The sequence below is a fragment of the Orcinus orca genome, chromosome 11 (assembly GCF_937001465.1).
Source record: "Orcinus orca chromosome 11, mOrcOrc1.1, whole genome shotgun sequence".
Taxonomy (NCBI): domain Eukaryota; kingdom Metazoa; phylum Chordata; class Mammalia; order Artiodactyla; family Delphinidae; genus Orcinus; species Orcinus orca.
Window position 1 is genome coordinate 82629044 of NC_064569.1, and position 18836 is coordinate 82647879.

At 40.0% G+C, this 18836-nt stretch overlaps 1 protein-coding gene and 1 long non-coding RNA gene across 5 annotated transcripts in view; one reads left to right on the forward strand and one right to left on the reverse strand.

Annotated features, from left to right (window-relative positions):
• Positions 1 to 1625, reverse strand: part of LOC125960513 (uncharacterized) — a 32215-nt gene extending 30590 nt beyond the window's left edge. Inside the window, exon 1 of the long non-coding RNA XR_007470250.1 lies at positions 1081 to 1625. This is a non-coding gene — a long non-coding RNA (uncharacterized LOC125960513). The remainder of the gene's footprint in view (positions 1 to 1080) is intronic.
• ANO4 (anoctamin 4) overlaps positions 1 to 18836 on the forward strand; it is a 426079-nt gene that overhangs the window by 396733 nt on the left and 10510 nt on the right. For all 4 annotated transcript variants that reach the window (XM_033427646.2, XM_004269479.4, XM_004269481.3 and 1 more), the window contains one exon: positions 4988 to 5107. In XM_033427646.2, the coding sequence (XP_033283537.2) occupies positions 4988 to 5107 (120 nt within the window). The remainder of the gene's footprint in view (positions 1 to 4987; positions 5108 to 18836) is intronic.

Consider the following 18836-nt stretch of genomic DNA (forward strand, 5'->3'; position numbering starts at 1 on the left):
GTCTATAAAGTTCTTCACTCACCACGTGACCATTAAATGTGAATTATCTAGCCACTGTAAGTGAGCATACCATCCCATTTCAAGAGAGATTTAAAGACTTACATTGTACTATGCATGCATTTCTTTCTACCTGTAACTGTTGTGAACATTCTCTGCTTGACTCAGCCTAGAAAAGCTTATCTTTGTCCAAACCACTTGCATGTATGTTTTGCATTTGATTCTCAAAACAACGCGGGTAGCGGGATATGCATCATTAGCCTCGCTTTGAAGGGCAGAAAGAGATTGAGAGAGGTTAAATCCATAATCACAAGGCAGAGTAACTGATGGAGCCCACACGAAGGTAAAGCCTAGACTCAGACAGTGCCCTTCATCCTGAACCTCACAGCCCTCGGGGCCCTTGCCAATAAGTGCTTATCCAACTCATCTAACAGTCAACTCCCTGGGGTTTAAATCTTAATGGTTATTTCCATTCTTCCGCTACTTCAAATATGGTAATACCTTGCTCTGGAGGAAACCAAAAAATAAAGTGGGAACATTTATGTGCAGTTGATAATGAATCAAAGCTTTAGAATTTTGACAGCCTATTAGATTTAAGACAATGTTCATGGTGATTAGAATTTCTCTAAATAGCCTCCTTAATTCAGTTTTACTGAGCTCTTCGGGCCTTTTTTTTTTTTTAAACAATGTTTCTCTTAAGAGCCTGTTGCTACCTTCAATATTTGTAGATCTACTTTTTATCTGCTAATCCATTAGTCATTTTTCTTATTTTCAAATGGTTACATTTGTGTACGTTTCTTCATGAATCTTATTTTCTGCCCCACCAGCTACTCTATTATCCTTTTTAGGTTTTTTTCTTTTTCCAGTTTAAAAATGCTTCAGAGATGACTGAACTCATAGAGGAGCGGCATTGTCAAATTTTAGACGTCATAGGCTTTTAAGGTAGCATGTGCAGTCAGAGTGAGATCCCACTGAGATTAAATCCAGCTGTGGAAACGCCATATTTCAATTTAAATTGACCCTAAATCAACAGTATTCCAACCAAACCAATCACCTTTCTCCAGAACTCCAGGCTTCCCTCACCTTACACGTTTCCCTGGCTCCTCCATGGATGAGAATTTCACTCCTGTGTCCAGGGTCATTCAGTTCACAGGCCCCTTGTCCCTATGACAGCGTGCTTCAGTTATTCCCGGCTGCGCTTTCCCCCCAGTCTCAACACTCGTCTGCTCAGCAGATCAGTCTTCAGCAGCACAGTGGGGAAGACATTCTCATTTTTCAGCCAGATCTGTACGTGAAAGGAATACTGTGGTTTGAGGCAGTGGTCTCCACACAGCAGGTACACAAGAATTTTTCAAATGTTTTCATCTTCCCTCTTAAGACATTCTGTCTTTCCAGCTGCCGGTGATCAGAGTGTTGTTCATTGCCTACAAAATGAAGTCACTTCGTCTTTCAGGGTATCTTCCCAAGGGCCCTTTAGAAAGAGCTTAGAGAACTAAAATCACCTCTGGGCAGACATCAGGAGACAGAAATTGTGAAGTAAAGTTGAAGATGTATATTATAAAATTGTTCTGTCAATCAGAGTTAAAATTTCAATCAGCAAACTAAATTTTTTTTCCAGAAAGCACAAATAACCAGGTTGATCCCTCACCCTCAATGAATGCAATAAACTAATTACTTTGTTATCAGGTAGACATGGATTAGAGTTTGGGAACATCCTCTAAGGATATATGCAGGCCTTAGAAAATTACTGTGAGGTATATACCTGGTCTAGTGGTATAAATCAAGCTGATTTTCCTGTAAAAATAGTGATACCATAAGGAGTTAGAGATTTGATCAAGGACACAGTGCTCGAATTTTCACAGAATGAGCTACAAATATCTTAATGAACTATAAATAATGTATTTATATAAGCTATAAATCAATTAAATCGATCAAAACCAATTGCAAAGTTGTATTTCAGAAGATAAAGCTTATGGTTACAGAGGGCTACTCTTCTTATTTCATAATGTCTGACGTTTTCAATGCAAGAAGTCAGAAGTCTCCTTTCTTCTGTGCTTATCTCATTAGCCTAATTTATTACCTATAAAGTTATCTACAAATTAACCTATAAATAAATTAGTCATTTGTTTTCTACAAAGCATGTCTGACTTTAAATGCACAAACCTGACCTTATTTCCCCTTGCTTTTTTGCCCTTTCAACCCTATCCCCATGCTATTTGAGTCACAATGCCTCAAACCTCAAAAGCAAATTTAGTAGCGGAATTCAAAGACACTCTGCAGTGAGTTTGATCTGGAATCTACAGACTCAAAAGTCAACTTCTGATTCTGTTCTCTCCCTTGAAAATGATGAGAACGATCACTAGTTCATCCTCTTCCCCCATAGTAAAGGATGGAAACCGATAAGTAATGAATGGTTTTAAAACCAGAATTCTCACATTTAAATAAATGTCTTCTCAGAAGTTACTTGGAAAACATATGCATTCTAATTCAAACAATGCTGCCCTTGCATAAGACATTTTTCTGAATCTTCTTTCTTGGAAATGCCTTTAGAGGCCATCTGCCAACCCCTTAAGAAAACTGACTTCATTATTTTATATTCTCAGGAAACTCTTCCTTTGTCTGATACTTTTTTCTCCTTCCCTCTCACTTCTCCCTGATCATCAGTGTAGCCTTGTCTTTCCTCTGTCTCACCTGGAGCTGGGGGTGTGTCACAGTGAGGATACACAGACCTCCTGCCAGCAAACTTAGTAGACATGGGATCTTCTGCTGCCTTTGACCTTCCTGCTGTAACAATAGGTCACTGAGCTGACACATGGATGCCACTGGCTGAACTCTATACGATGAAGTGTGGGAAACCTCATTTCCCTGAATTGATGAAGGTCTCAACTGTTTGATGTTGGCAAGCTAAGATTCTACCACAGTGAAAAGAATTAGATAAATGCCTAGAAAATTCAGTATTAGCAGTTCCTCTTCTTCCCTGATGATGGAAATTATATGGAAAGAAGACTTACTAGTTCCGTGTGTAATGCTTTGCACCCAGAAGGAGTACATGCCCACTAAAGGCACATTTTCAACTTGATTCATGACTGACATTACAGGAATATGCTTAATAAAGAGTTCAACTATGTCTCCTTTTTATCTTTTATTTTGAATGTAAGGTATTCAGCCTGTGAGACGGGTAATTCATTCGAATTTGGGCTCTCTATTGAGTTTTTTTTAACAGAGTAGCCATGAGCAGCTTTAATCTTAGTAAAGCTCAGGGCTGCTGTGTGAGAGAAGAGTGTAGGAGGGGTTGTAATTATTCCATTTCAATGCTGGGCCTGCTTTTGCCAGTTTCCAGAGCACCTTTCACTTCCCACAGCTCAGCTCCTGAGAAGACTCTGCTCTATTCTGTATTTCACAAAACTGGCTCCCTCTCTGTGACAGCTAATCATCATCAAGACTCTGTTTTCATGTCATGTTCTAGGCAGTTCATAGATGAGGGAGAAATCATTTCAAATTACCTTTTTATGGAGTGATGGGAGAGGCCTGCTGCCAGTGGGAGTAGGGCATGTTACACACGCACTGACCATTTGTTTCACCCATGAGTGACTGTTGACAAATGGGTCCTTCTGCTTGGTTCATTTCTTTTAAGGCCATGATGAAACCAGTGACTTGTCTTGAGCAAGACAACACATGCACAGAACCCATGTGCTCTCAGAACTATGTTTGTGTTATCACTTGGGTTTGGTATTCAGCAACTTTGGATAATCACATCAGACATGTTAATGAAGAGAGTCTGAAGACCATGATTTCTTCTTTCAATTAATAATTAAATATTTATTGACCTCCCGCTAGGTGCATGAAATAAAATACCACTCACATTTATTAAGATCTTGCTATAGGCTAAGCATTATATCACTTGCTTTACATATATCATTTCATTTCATTCCCACAATGACCCTATGAGGTGGACACTTTTGTTGCTTTAAGAACTGCATAATTTGCCAAGATCACATGGCTAGAAAGCAGCAGAGCTACAATTTGACCCTAAAGCCCAAGTTTTTTGTATTGTAATATACTGACCCCCATTCCCCAACACAGAATGAGAGCCATGTCCTCAAGAAGCTTATAATCCCGGGGAGGTCCAGGCAATAGTTTTATTCCTGATCCATCTTCAAGACCTTGATAGAATCTCTGGTACTTTACATTGAATTCAATATTTACTGGATTCCTACACTGCACGAGACTGTCCTAGGATACCAAAATATCTATGACACCTCTTCTGATCCAAAAAAGAAAAAAAACACTATAGTCCAAAGGAGAAGACATACATGTATGCAGCCAACTCTAGTATAAGCTATATGGCCATGGTGAAGTAAATAGAGCTGCACCACAGAGAGAAGAGAATGAGTCTTCTGACTGGGGGGATTAGGACATTTTCACAAAAGCGGTGACATCTCAGTTGGTGAACACTATTACCACTTGTAAACCATGAGTAAGGAATCCCAAGAGAAAAGACAACATGAGCAGAGGCATGAAAGTATAGGATACATGAAAGGAACATAATCTAGCATGACTGTAGCATGGGATGTGAGTTGGGAGGGGGGTTATATTCATACTAGTTATATTCAGGGCATTATGAGAAATTATAGATAATCATTAATGAAGGAATGTGATTATGTGTGCATATGTGTGTGTGTCATCAATGAAAGAAGTGGTGACTTACTTATGCTGATCATGCAATGCTTTTGCCCATTTCACTGAAGCACTGATTGGGGTAGTGATGGTCTAGATGATGATTCTGCACAAAAAGGACTATAACAAAAGAATGACTTGTTCTTCATTCAACATACCCAGGGCTTTTCAGTGTATTCCAACTTGAGTGCTGTGACAAGGCAGGTCCAAGTAAGGCACCTATAACTGCAGAGATTTCTAGGAAGTAGAGCCTTGGTGAATTGGATGCAGAGGTGATCAGAGTCCTAATTAGAGAATCTGTTTTCTTTTGTAGGTGCATGGTTGGCTATGTGAACGCCAGCTTGTCTGTATTCCGAATTTCTGACTTTGAGAACCGATCTGAGCCTGAGTCTGATGGCAGTGAGTTCTCGGGGACTCCTCTCAAGTATTGTAGGTAAGTGTGGCACTCTTAGCCTCAGCTGGGCTGGCTCTGCCATGGGGAGGTGTTGCTCAGACAGTGGCCCTTTTTGACTGAGTGGATTTACAGCTGCGGTTCTCAAACTTGATTATGCATTACAATCCCCTGGAGAATTTGTAAATCTCTTTATGAGGCTGTGACCCAGACAGATTAAAACATAATCTCTGGGGTGAAACCCGGACTTCCAGATCCAGGAAGCCCATGTAAGAGGAACCCAAAGAGACCCCCACTAAGACATTATAATTAAAGTATCAAAAGTTAAGACAAGGAGAGAATATTAGAAGCAGCAAGAGAAAAACAATTTGTTACACACAGACATATGTCATTTTTGTGCACTTCGCAGATACTGCATTTGTTAAAAATTGAAGGTTCGTGACAACCCTGCATCGAGAAAGTCTGTCAGTGCTGTTTTTCTAACACCATTTGCTCACTTTGTGACTCTGTGTCACGTTTTGGTAATTCTCGCCATATTTCAGATTTTTTCATTATTATTATATTTGTTGTGGTGATCTATGATCAGTGATCTTTGATGTTACTATCGTAATTGTTTTGGGGTGCTACAAACCCTGCGCATATAAGACAGTGGACTTAATGTGTTCTGACTGCTCTGTTTCCCCATCTCTGCCTCTCCGTGGGTTCCCCTCTTCCCTGAGACACAGTATTGAAATTAGGCCAATTCAATTAATAACCCTACAGTGGCCGCTGAGTGTTCAAGAGAAGGAAAGCCACACATCTCTCACTTTAAATCAAACGCTAGAAATGACTAAGCTTAGTAAGGAAGGCAAGCTGAAAGCAGAGATAAGCCAAAAGGTAGGCCTCTTCCACCAAACAGTTTGCCAAGTTGTGAATGCAAAGGAAAAGCTCTTGAAGGAAAGTTAAAGTGCTACTCCAGTGAACACCAAAATGATAATAAAGTGAAACAGCCTTACTGATGATCTGAAGAAAGTTTTAGTGGTCTGTACAGAAGATCAAACCAGCAAAAACATTCCCTTAAGCCAAAGCTTAATCCAGAGCAAGACCCTCACTCTCTCAATTCTGTGAGGGCCAAGAGAGGTAAGGAAGCTACAGAAAAGTTGGAAGCTAGCAGAGGTTAGTTCATGAGGTTTAAGAAGCAGCACCCATAACATGCAAGTGCTGATGTAGAAGCTACAGCAATTTGGTTCAAGATGGCGGAGTAGAAGGACGTGCGCTCACTCCCCCTTGCGAGAGCACCAGAATCACAACTAACTGCTGAATAATCATCGACAGGAAGACACTGGAAAAAGATACCCCACACCCAAAGACAAAGGAGAAGCCACAGTGAGATAGTAGGAGGGGTACAATCACAATAAAATCAAATCCCATAACCACTGGGTAGGTGACTCGAAAACTGGAGAACAATTACACCACATAAGTCCACCCACTGAGTGAAGGTTCTGAACCCCACATCATGCTTCCCAATCTGGGGGTCTAGCAATGGGAGGAGCAAGTCCCAGAGAATCACACTTTGAAGGCTAGCAGGATTTGATTGCAGGACTTCGACAGGACAGGGGGAAACAGAGACTCCACTCTTGGAGGGCACACACAAAGTAGTCTGCTTATCAGGACCCAGGGGGAAGGAGCAGTGACCCCATAGGAGAATGAACAGACCTACCTGCTAGTGTTGGAGGGTCTTCTGCAGAGGCCAGGGGTGGCTGTGGCTCACCATGAGGACAAGGACACTGGCAGCAGAAGTTCTGGTAAGTACTCCTTGGCGTGAACCCTCCCAGAGTCCACCATTAGACCCACCAAAGAACCTCTAGCTCCAGTGCTGTGTCCCCTCAGGCCACACAACCAACAGGGAGGGAACTCAGCCCCATCCATCAGCAGACAAGCAGATTAAAGTTTTACTGAGCTCTGACCACCAGAGAAACACCCAGCTCTACTCACCACCAGTTCCTCCAATCAGGAAGCTTGCACAACACTCTTAGATAGCCTCATCCACCAGAGAGCAGGCAGCAGAAGCAAGAAGAACTAGAGTCCTGCAGCCTGTGGAACGAAAACCACATTCACAGAAAGATAGACAAAATGAAAAGGCAAAGGGCTATGTACCAGATGAAGTAACAAGATAAAACCCCAGAAAAACAACTAAATGAAGTGGAGATAGGCAACCTTCCAGAAAAGGAATTCAGAATAATGATAGTGAAGATGATCCAGGCCCTCAGAAAAAGAATGGAGGCAAAGATTGAGAAGATGCAAGAAGTGTTTAACAAAGACCTAGAAGAATTAAAGAACAAACACCTAGAAGAATTAAAGAACAAACAGAGATGAACAATACAATAACTGAAATGAAAAATACACTAGAAGGAATCAACAGCAGAATAACTGAGGCAGAAGAATAGATAAGTGACCTGGAAGACAGAATGGTGGAATTCACTGCGATGGAACAGAATAAAGAAAAAGAATGAAAAGAAATGAAGACAGCCTAAGAGACCTCTGGGACAAAATTCAAACACACCAACATTCTCAGTATAGGGGTCCCAGAAAAAAAAAAGAGAGAGAAAAAGGACCCAAGAAAATATTTGAAGAGACTATAGTCGAAAACTTCCCTAACATGGGAAAGGAAATAGCCACCCAAGTGCAGGAAGCACAGAGAGTCCCAGGCAGGATAAATCCAAGGAGAAACACACTGAAATCAGAATTTACTGATTTTGTCAGTAGTCAAACTGACTAAAATTAAAGACAAAGAAAAATTATTAACAGATAACATACAAGGGAACTCCCATAAGGTTAACAGCTGATTTCTCAGCAGAAACTGTACAAGCCAGAAAGGAGTGGCATGATATATTTAAAGTGATGAAAGGGAAGAACCTACAACCAAAATTACTTGACCCAGCAAGGATCTCATTCAGATTCGACGGAGAAATCAAAAGCTTTACAGACAAGCAAAAGCTAAGAGAATTCAGCACCACCAAACCAGCTCTACAACAAATGCTAAAGGAACTTTTCTAGTGGGAAACACAAGAGAAGAAAAGGACCTACACAAACAAACCCAAAACAATTAAGAAAATGGTAATAGGAACATACATATTGATAATTACCTTAAACGTGAAGGGATTAAATGCTCCAACCAAAAGACACAGGCTTGCTGAATGCATAGAAAAACGAGACCCATATATATGCTGTCTACAAGAGACACACTTCAGACCTACGAACACATACAGACTGAAACTGAGGAGATGGAAAAAGATATTCCATGCAAATGGAAATCAAAAGAAAGCTGAAGTAGCAATGCTCATATCAAATAGACATTAAAATAAAGAATGGTACAAGAAACAAGGAAGCACACCACATAATGATCAAGGGATCAATCAAAGAAGAAGATATAACAATTATAAATATGTATGCACCCAACATAGGAGCACATCAATACATAAGGCAAATGCTAACAGCTATAAAAGAGGAAATCAACAGTAACACAATAATAGTGGGGGACTTTAACACCTCACTTACACCAATGGACAGATCATCCACAAGAAAATTAATAAGGAAACACAAGCTTTAAATAACACAATAGACCAGATAGATTTAACTGATATATATAGGACATCCGAAAACAGCAGATTACACTTTATTCTCAAGTGCACATGGAACATTCTCCTGGACAGATCACATCTTGGGTCAAAAATCAAGGCTTGGAAAATTTAAGAAAATTGAAATCATATCAAGCATCTTATCTGAACAAAACACTATGAGATTAGAAATAAATTACAGAGGAAAAAAAGGTAAAAAACACAAACATATGGAGGCTAAACAATACATTACTAAATAACCAAGAGATCACTAAAGAAATCAGAGAGGAAATCAAAAAATACCTAGAGACAAATGACAACGAAAACACAATGATCCAAAACCTATGTGATGCAGCAAAAGCAGTTCTAAGAGGGAAGTTTATAGCAATAAAATCCTACCTATCCTACCTCAAGAAACAAGAAAAATCTCAAATAAACAATCTAACCTTACATCTAAGGGAACTAGAGAAAGAACAAACAAGACCCAAAGTTAGTAGAAGGAAAGAAATCATAAAGATCAGAGCAGAAATAAATGATACAGAAACAAAGAAAACAATAGCAAAGATCAATAATACTAAAAGCTGGTTCTTTGAGAAGATAAACAAAATTGATAAACATTTAGCCAGACTTATCAAGAAAAAGAGGGAGAGGACTCAAATCAATAAAATTAGAAATGAAAAAGGAGAAGTTAAACAGGCACTGCAGAAATACAAAGCATCACATGAGACTACTACAAGCAACTCTATGCCCCAAAAATGGACAACCTGGAAGAAATGGACAATTTCTTAGAAAGGTATAACCTTCCAAGACTGAACCAGGAAGAAATAGAAAATTTGAACAGACCAATCACAAGTAATGAAATTGAAACTGTGATTAAAAATCTTCCAACAAACAAAAGCCCAGGACCAGATGGCTTCACAGCTGAATTCTATCAAACATTTAGAGAAGAGCTAACACCCATCCTTCTCAAACTCTTCCAAAAAACTGGAGAGGAAGGAACATTCCCAAACTCATTCTATGAGGACACCATCACCCTGATACCAACACCAGACAAAGATATTACAAAAAAGAAAATTGCAGACCACTACCACTGATGAATATAGATGCAAAAGTCCTCAACAAACTACTAGCAAACAGAATCCAACAACACATTAAAAAGATCATACACCATAATCATGTGGGAATTCTCTCAGGGATGCAAGGAGTCTTCAGTATATGCAAGTCAATCAGTGTGATACACCATATTAACAAATTGAAGAATAAAAACCATATGATCATCTCAATAGATGCAGAAAAAGCTTTTGACAAAATTCAACACCCATTTATGATAAAAACTCTCCAGAAAGTGGGCACAGAGGGAACCTACCTCAACATAATAAAGGCCATATACGACAAACCCACAGCAAACATCATTCTCAATGGTGAAAAACTGAAAGCATTTCCTCTAAGGTCAGGAACAAGACAAGGATGTCCACTGTCACCACTATTATTCAAGATAGTTTTGGAAGTCCTAGCCACAGCAATCAGAGAAGAAAAAGAAAGAAAAGAAATGCAAATTGGAAAAGAAGTAAAACTGTCACTGTTTGCAGATGACATGATACTATACATAGAAAATCCTAAATATGCCACCAGAAAACTACTAGAGCTCAGCAATGAATTTGGTAAAGTTGCAGGATGCGAAAGTAATGCACCGAAATCTCTTGCATTCCTATACACTAACAACGAAAGATCAGAAAGAGAAATTAAGGAAAGAATCCCATTCACCACTGCAACAAAAAGAATAAAATACCTAGGAGTAAACCTACCTAAGGAGGTAAAAGACATGTACTCAGAAAACAATAAGACACTGATGAAAGAAATTAAAGGTGACACAAACAGATGGAGAGACATACGATGTTCTTGGATTGGAAGACTCAATATTGTGAAAATGACTACACTACCCAAAGCGATCAATCTACAGATTCAATGCAATCCCTATCAAATTACCAATGGCATTTTTTACAGAACTAGAACAAAAACCTTAAAATTTGAGGAGGGGGAAGATGGCGGAAGAGCAAGACGCAGAGATCACCTTCCTCCCCACAGATACACCAGAAATACATCTACACGTGGAACAACTCCTACAGAACACCTACTGAACGCTGGCAGAAGACCTCAGACTTCCCAAAAGGCAAGAAACTCCCCCACGTACCTGGGTAGGGCAAAAGAAAAAAGAATAAACAGAGACAAAAGAACAGGGACACGACCTGCACCAGTGGGAGGGAGATGTGAAGGAGGAAAGGTTTCCACACACTAGGAAGCCCCTTTGCGGGCAGAGACTGTGGGTGGCGGAGGGGGAAAGCTTCGGATCCGTGGAGGAGAGTGCAGCATCAGGGGTGTGGAAGGCAAAACAGTGAGATTCCCGCACAGAGGATCGGTGCCGACTGGCACTCACCAGCCCGAGAGGCTTGTCTGCTCACCCGCCGGGGCGGGTGGGGCTGGGAGCTGAGGCTCGGCTTTGGTCGGAGCGCAGGGAGAGGACTGGGATGGCGGCGTGAACACAGTCTGCAGGGGGTTGTTGCACCACGGCTAGCCGGGAGGGAGTCTGGGGAGAAGTGTGGACCTGACGAAGAGGCAAGAGACTTTTTCTTCCCTCTTTGTTTCCTGGTGCGCAAGGAGAGGGGATTAAGAGTGCTGCTTATAGGAGCTCCAGAGATAGGCGCGAGCCGCGGCTAAAACCACGGACCCCAGAGACGGGCATGAGACGCTAAGGCTGCTGCTTCCGCCACCAAGAAGCCTGTGTGCGAGCACAGGTCACTATCCACACCCCCATTCTGGGGAGCCTGTGCAGCCCGCCACTGCCAGGGTCCCAGGATCCAGGGACAACTTCCCCGGGAGAGCGCACAGTGCGCCTCAGGCTGGTGCAACATCATGCTGGCCTCAGCCGCCGCAGGCTCGCCCCGCATCCGTACCCCTCCCTTCCCCCAGGCTGAGTAAGCCAGAACCCCCTAAGCAGCTGTTCCTTTAACGCCGTCCGGTCTGAGCAAAGAACAGACGCCCTCCGGCTACCTACACGCAGAGGTGGGGCCAAATCCAAAGCTGAGCCCCAGGAGCTGTGCAAACAAAGAAGAGAAAGGGAAATCTCTCCCAGCAGCCTCAGAAGCAGCGGATTAAAGCTCCACAATCAACTTGATGTACCCTGCATCTGTGGAATACATGAATAGACAACGAATCATCCCAAATTGAGGAGGTGGACTTTGAGAGCAAGATTTATTATTTTTTCCCCTTTTCCTCTTTTTGTGAGTGTGTATGTGTATGCTTCTGTGTGAGATTTTGTCTGTATAGCTTTGCTTTCACCATTTGTCCTAGGGTTCTATCCATCCGTTCTTTGTTTTCTTCTTAAAACATTTTTCTTAATAATTATTTTTTATTTTAATAACTTTATTTTATCTTACATTATTTTACTTTATTTTATCCTCTTTCTTTCTTTCTACTTTTTCCCCCTTTTATTCTGAGCCGTGTGCATGAAAGAATCTTGGTGCTGCAGCCAGGAGTCAGTGCTGTGCCTCTGAGGTGGGAGAGCCAACTTCAGGACACTGCTCCACAAGACACCTCCAAGCTCCACATAATATCAAACAGCGAAAATCTCCCACAGATCTCCATCTCAACACCAGCACCCAGCTTCACTCAACGACCAGCAGGCTACAGTGCTGGACACTCTGTGCCAAACAACTAGCAAGACAGGAACACAACCCCACCCATTAGCAGAGAGGCTGCCTAAAATCATAAGTCCACAGAAACCCCAAAACACACCACCAGACGAGGACCTGCCCACCAGAAAGACAAGATCCAGCCTCATCCACCAGAACACAGGCACTAGTCCCCTCCACCAGGAAGCCTACACAACCCACTGAACCAACTTTAGCCAATGGGGACAGACACCAAAAACAACGGGAACTACAAACCTGCAGCCTGCAAAAAGGAGACTCCAAACACAGTAAGATAAGCAAAATGAGAAGACAGAAAAGCACGCAGCAGATGAAGGAGCAAGATGAAAACCCACCAGACCTAACAAATGAAGAGGAAATAGGCAGTCTACCTGAAAAAGAATTCAGAATAATGATAGTAAAGATGATCCAAAATCTCGGAATTAGAGAAAATGCAAGAAACATTTAACAAGGACCTAGAAGAACTAAAGATGAAACAAGCAATGATAAACAACACAATAAATGAAATTAAAAATACTCTAGTTGGGGGCTTCCCTGGTGGCGCAGTGGATAAGAGTCTGCCTGCCTATGCAGCAGACACAGGTTCAATCTCTGGTCTGGGAAGATCCCACATGCTGTGGAGCAACTAAGCCCCGGTGCCACAACTACTGAGCCTGCGTGTCATAACTACTGAAGCCCGCGCGCTTAGAGCCCACGCACTGCAACGATGAGAAGCCCCACTCGCCGCAACTAAGACCCAATGCAGCCAAAACAAAATAAATAAATTAAAAAAAAATACTCTAGTTGGGATCAATAGCAGAATAACTGAGGCAGAAGAACGAATAAGTGACCTGGAAGATAAAATAGTGGAAATTACTGCAGAGTAGAATAAAGAAAAAAGAATGAAAAGAACTGAGGACAGCCTCAGAGACCTCTGGGACAACATTAAGCGCACCAACGTTCGAATTATAGGGGTTCCAGAAGAAGAAGAGAAAACGAAAGGGACTGAGAAAATATTTGAAGAGATTATAGTTGAAAACTTCCCTAATATGGGAAAGGAAATAGTTAATCAAATTCAGGAAGCACAGAGAGTCCCATACAGGATAAATCCAAGGAGAAACTCGCCAAGACACATATTAATCAAACTGTCAAAAATTAAATACAAATAAAACATATTAAAAGCAGCAAGGGAAAAATAACACACAAGGGAATCTCCATAAGGTTAACAGCTGATCTTTCAGCAGAAACTCTGCAAGCCAGAAGGGAGTGGCAGGACATATTTAAAGTGATGAAGGAGAGAAACCTACAACCAAGATTACTCTACCCAGCAAGGATCTCATTCAGATTTGATGGAGAAAATAAAACCTTTACAGACAAGCAAAAGCTGAGAGAGTTCAGCACCACCAAACCAGCTTTACAACAAATGCTAAAGGAACTTCTCTAGTCAAGAAACACAAGAGAAGGAAAAGACCTACAATAATGAACGCAAAACAATTAAGAAAATGGGAATAGAAACATACATATATATAATTACCTTAAATGTAAATGGATTAAATGCTTCCACCAAAAGACACAGATTGGCTGAATGGATACAAAAGCAAGACCCATATATATGCTGTCTACAAGAGACCACTTCAGACCTAGAGACACATACAGACTGAAAGGGGATGGAAAAAGATATTCCATGCAAATGGAAATCAAAAGAAAGCTGGAGTAGCAATTCTCATATCACACAAAATAGACTTTAAAGTAAAGACTATTAGAAGAGACAAAGAAGGACACTACATAATGATCAAGGGATCGATCCAAGAAGAAGATATAACAATTGTAAATATTTATGCACCCAACACAGGAGCATCTCAATACATAAGGCAAATGCTAACAGCCATAAAAGGGGAAATCGACAGTAACACAATCATAGCAGGGAATTTTAACACACTACTTTCACCAATGGACAGACCATCCAAAATGAAAATAAATAAGGAAACACAAACTTTAAATGACACATTAAACAAGATGGACTTAATTGATATTAAAAGGACAATCTATCCAAAGAAAACAGATTACACTTTCTCCTCAAGTGCTCATGGAACATCCTCCAGGATAGATCATATCCTGGGTCACAAATCAAGCCTTGGTAAATTTAAGAAAATTGAAATTGTATCAAGTATCTTTTCCAAACACAACGCTATGAGATTAGATGTCAATTACAGGAAAAGATCTGTAAAAAATACAAACACATGGAGGCAAAACAATACACTACTTAATAACAAAGTGATCACTGAAGAAATCAAAGAGGAAATAAAAAAATACCTAGAAACAAATGACAATGGAGACACGACAACCCAAAACCTATGGGATGCAGCAAAAGCAGTTCTAAGAGGGAAGTTTATAGCAATACAATCCTTCCTTAAGAAACAGGAAACATCTCGAATAAACAACCTAACCTTGCACCTAAAGCAATTAGAGAAAGAAGAACAAAAAAAACACAAAGTTAGCAGAAGGAAAGAAATCATAAAGATCAGATGAGAAATAAATGAAAAAGAAATGAAGGAAACTATAGCAAAGATCAATAAAACTAAAAGCTGGTTCTTTGAGAAGATAAACAAAATTGATAAACCATTAGCCAGACTCATCAAGAAAAAAAGGGAGAAGACTCAAATCAATAGAATTAGAAATGAAAAAGGAGAAGTAACAACTGACACTGCAGAAACACACAAGATCATGAGAGAGTACCACAAGCAACTCTATGCCAATAACATGGACAACCTGGAAGAAATGGACAAATTCTTAGAAATGCACAACCTGCCAAGATTGAATCAGGAAGAAATAGAAAATATGAACACACCAATCAAAAGCACTGAAATTGAAAATGTGATTAAAAATCTTCCAACAAACAAAATCCCAGGACCAGATGGATTCACTGGCGAATTCTATCAAACATTTAGAGAAGAGCTAACACCTATCCTTCTCAAACTCTTCCAAAATATAGCAGAGGGAGGAACACTCGCAAACTCATTCTACGAGGCCACCATCACCCTGATACCAAAACCAGACAAGGATGTCACAAAGAAAGAAAACTACAGGCCAATATCACTGATGAACATAGATGCAAAAATCCTCAACAAAATACTAGCAAACAGAATCCAACAGCACATTAAAAGGATCACACACCATGGTCAAGTGGGGTTTATTCCAAGAATGCAAGGATTCTTCAATATACGCAAATCAATCAACGTTGATACACTATATTAACAAATTGAAGGAGAAAAACCATATGATCATCTCAATAGATGCAGAGAAAGCTTTCGACAAAATTCAACACCCATTTATGAAAAAACCCTGCAGAAAGTAGGCATAGAGGGAAATTTCCTCAACATAATAAAGGCCATATATGACAAACCCACAGCCAACATCATCCTCAATGGTGAAAAACTGAAAGCATTTCCACTAAGGTAAGGAACAAGACAAGGTTGCCCATTCTCACCTCTCTTATTCAACATAGTTTTGGAAGTTTAACCACAGCAATCAGAGAAGAAAAGGACATAAAAGGAATCCAAATTGGAAAAGAAGAAGTAAAGCTGTCACTGTTTGCAGATGACATGATACTATACACAGAGAATCCTAAAGATGCTACCAGAAAACTCCTAGAGCTAATCAATGAATTTGGTAAAGTAGCAGGATACAAAATTAAGGCACAGAATTCTCTTGCATTCCTATACACTAATGATGAAAAATATGAAAGAGAAATTAAGGAAGCACTCCCATTTACCAGTGCAACAAATGTTGAAAGCCCAGAGAAAAACCCATGGACATATGGTCACCTTATCTTTGATAAAGGAGGCAGGAATGTACAGTGGAGAAAGGACAGCCTCTTCAATAATTGGTGCTGGGAAAACTGGACAGTTACATGTAAAAGTATGAGATTAGATCACTCCCTAACACCATATACAAAAATAAGCTCAAAATGGATTAAAGACCTAAATGTAAGGCCCTCAGAAACTATCAAACTCTTAGAGGAAAACATAGGCAGAACACTCTATGACATAAATCACAGCAAGATCCATTTTGACCCACCTCCTAGAGAAATGGATATAAAAACAAAAGTAAACAAATGGGACCTAATGAAACTTCAAAGCTATTGCACAGCAAAGGAAACCATAAACAAGACAAAAAGACAACCCTCAGAATGGGAGAAAATATTTGCAAACGAAGCAACTGACAAAGGATTAATCTCCACATTTTATAAGCAGCTCATGCAGCTCAATAACAAAAAACAAACAACCCAATCCAAAAATGGGCAGAAGATCTAAATAGACATTTCTCCAAGGAAGATATACAGATTGCCAACAAACACATGAAAGAATGCTCAACATCATTAATCATTAGAGAAATGCAAATCAAAACTACAATGAGATATCATCTCACACCAGTCAGAATGGCCATCATCAAAAAATCTACAAACAATAAATGCTGGAGAGGGTGTGGAGAAAAGGGAACACTCTTGCACTGCTGGTGGGAATGTGAATTGGTACAGCCCCTGTGGAGAACAGTATGGAGGTTCCTTATAAAACTACAAATAGAACTACCATATGACCCAGCAATCCCACTACTGGGCATATACCCTGAGAAAACCATAATTCAAAAAGAGTCATGTACCAAAATGTTCATTGCAGCTCTATTTACAATAGCCCGGAGATGGAAACAACCTAAGTGTCCATCACTGGATGAATGGATAAAGAAGATGTGGCACATATATACAATGGAATATTACTCAGCCACAAAAAGAAACGAAATTGAGTTATTTGTAGTGAGGTGGATGGACCTAGAGTCTGTCATACAGAGTGAAGTAAGCCAGAAAGAGACAAATACCGTATGCTAACACATATATATGGAATATAAGAAAAAAAATGTCATGAAGAACCTAGGGGTAAGATGGGAATAAAGACACAGACCTACTAGAGAATGGACTTGAGGATATGGGGAGGGGGAAGGGTAAGCTGTGACAAAGTGAGAGAGTGGCATGGACATATATACACTACCAAATATAAAACAGATAGCTAGTGGGAAGCAGCCGCATAGCACAGGGAGATCAGCTTGGTGCTTTGTGACCACCTGGATGGGTGGGATAGGGAGTGTGGGAGGGAGGGAGATGCAAGAGGGAGGAGATATGGGAACATATGTATATGTATAACTGATTCACTTTTTTATAAGGCAGAAATTACCACACCATTGTAAAGCAATTATACTCCAATAAAGATGTAAAAAAAAAAATCTTAAAATTTGTATGGAAGCAAAAAAGACCCCAAATAGCCAAAGCAATTGAGAAAGAAAAACAGAGCTGGAAGAATCAGGCTCCCTGACTTCAGACTATATTACAAAGCTACAGTAATCAAAACAGTATGGTACTGGCACAAAAACGGAAATAGATGGAACAGGATAGAAAGCCCAGAAATAAACCCATACACCTATGGTCAATTAATCTACAACAAAGGAGGTAAGAATATACAATAGAGGAAAGACAGTCTCTTCAATAAGTGTTTCTGTGAAAATTGGACAGCTACATGTAAAAGAATGAAATTAGAACACTCCCTAACACCATACACAAAAATAAACTCAAAATGGCTTAAAGACCTAATTGTAAGACCAGATAGGATGAAACTCCTAGAGGAAAACACAGGCAGGACACTCTTTGACATAAATCGCCACAATATCTTTTTGGATCCATCTCCTAGAGTAATGGAAATAAAAACAAAAATAAACAAATTGTACCTAATTAAACTTAAAAGCTTTTGCACAGCAATGGAAACCATCAACAAAATGAAAAGACAACCTACAAATGGGAGAAAATATTTTCAAATGATGCTACCGAGAAGGGATTAATTTCCAAACTATACAAACAGCTCATAGAGCTCTATATCAAAAAAACAACCCAATCAAAAAATGAACAGAAGATATAGACATTTCTCCAAAGAAGAGATACAGATGGCCAAAAGGCACATGAAAAACTGCTTGAAATCACTAATTATTAGAGAATTCAAATCAAAACTATAATGAGGTATTGCCTCACACCAGTCTGAATGGTCATCATCAAAAAGTCTAAATAAATGCTGGAGAGGGTGTGGAGAAACGGGAACTCTCCTACACTGTTGGTGGGAATGTAAATTGGTACAGTGACTATTGAGAACAGTATGGAGGTTGCTTAAAAAACTAAAAGTAGAGCTACCATAGATCCTGCAATCACAATCCTGGGCATATATCTGGAGAAAACCATAATTTGGAAAGATACACGCACCCCAATGTTCATTGCAGCAGTATTTACAATAGCCAAGGCCTGGAAGCAACCTAAATGTCCATCAACAGAGGAATGGATAAAGAAGATGTGGTACTTATATACAATGGAATATTACTCAGCCATTAAAAATAATGAAATAATGCCATTTGCAGCAACATGGGTGGACCTACAGCTTATCATACTAAGTGAAGTAA